Source organism: Monoraphidium neglectum, assembly GCF_000611645.1.
Source record: "Monoraphidium neglectum strain SAG 48.87 unplaced genomic scaffold scaffold02614, whole genome shotgun sequence".
NCBI lineage: Eukaryota > Viridiplantae > Chlorophyta > Chlorophyceae > Sphaeropleales > Selenastraceae > Monoraphidium > Monoraphidium neglectum.
In genome coordinates, this window is record NW_014011014.1 from 1 (window position 1) to 814 (window position 814).

At 74.3% G+C, this 814-nt stretch overlaps 1 protein-coding gene across 1 annotated transcript in view; it reads left to right on the plus strand.

The window, feature by feature from the left end:
* Window positions 1–128: 128 nt before the first annotated feature.
* Window positions 129–814, plus strand: part of MNEG_11152 (hypothetical protein) — a gene marked incomplete at both ends in the record, with an annotated part of 1567 nt that continues 881 nt past the window's right edge. The window contains one exon of the mRNA XM_014040374.1: window positions 129–756. Coding sequence (XP_013895828.1) covers window positions 129–756 — 628 coding nt within the window. The remainder of the gene's footprint in view (window positions 757–814) is intronic.

Below are 814 nucleotides of genomic sequence, written 5' to 3' on the forward strand. Positions count from 1 at the left end.
CGGACGCGCTGAGCGATGTGTCAAGCCTGCAATTCAGCCTGGCCGCGCTGGAGCGCGGCTTGCGGCGCCACGTGTTCATGTCCCACGCGATGCCCGGCTGGAGCCTCGCGTGCGTCGTCGCAGCCGCGATGCTGCTCATCGCCGCAGCATTCGCAGCACCGGCGCTGCTGCAGCCACTCGGCGGCGTGCGCTGGTGGCACCTCCTTGTCGCCGCCGCTGCGGCGCCGTTTGCCGCGCTCGCAAACACGCGCGCCGCAGGCGCGACGGACATCAGCGCGGCGCCCGCTTTCTTCGCGGCGGCGCTGGTCGCGTTCGCCGCGTGGGGCGGGGCCGGCGGCGGCGTGGGAGTGGGGCTCGTGGCCGCCGGCCTGCTGCTTGGCGTGGCCCAGTCGGCCGCGGAGATGGGCTTCAGCTTTGCTGCCGGCTACACCACCCTCGCGTCCCCGACGGCCGTCTTCGTCGCGCACGTCGTCGGCTGCGTCGCCGGCGCCCTGTTCGCGCCGTTCGCGTACGCGCTGCTCTCCCCCGCGCTGCCGCCGTCGCCACTCGCGGCGCCCGCGCGCGCGGTCGCCGCGCTGTTCGCGCAGGGCGGCGCGCGGGCGCTGCCTGCGTACGCCGGGTGGATGGGGCTGGCGGCGCTGGTGGTGGGCCTCGTGCTGGCGAGTGTGCGGCAGGTCATCAGCAGCAGGGCGCGCGTCATGGTGCCGATGCCCGTCGTCATGGGCGTGATCTTCCTCGCGGGCGCCAACGTGGCAGGTGAGCGCTCCGATGGGCAGCCGCATGCTGAATCCAGGCGCATCGGCTTGCACAGTTG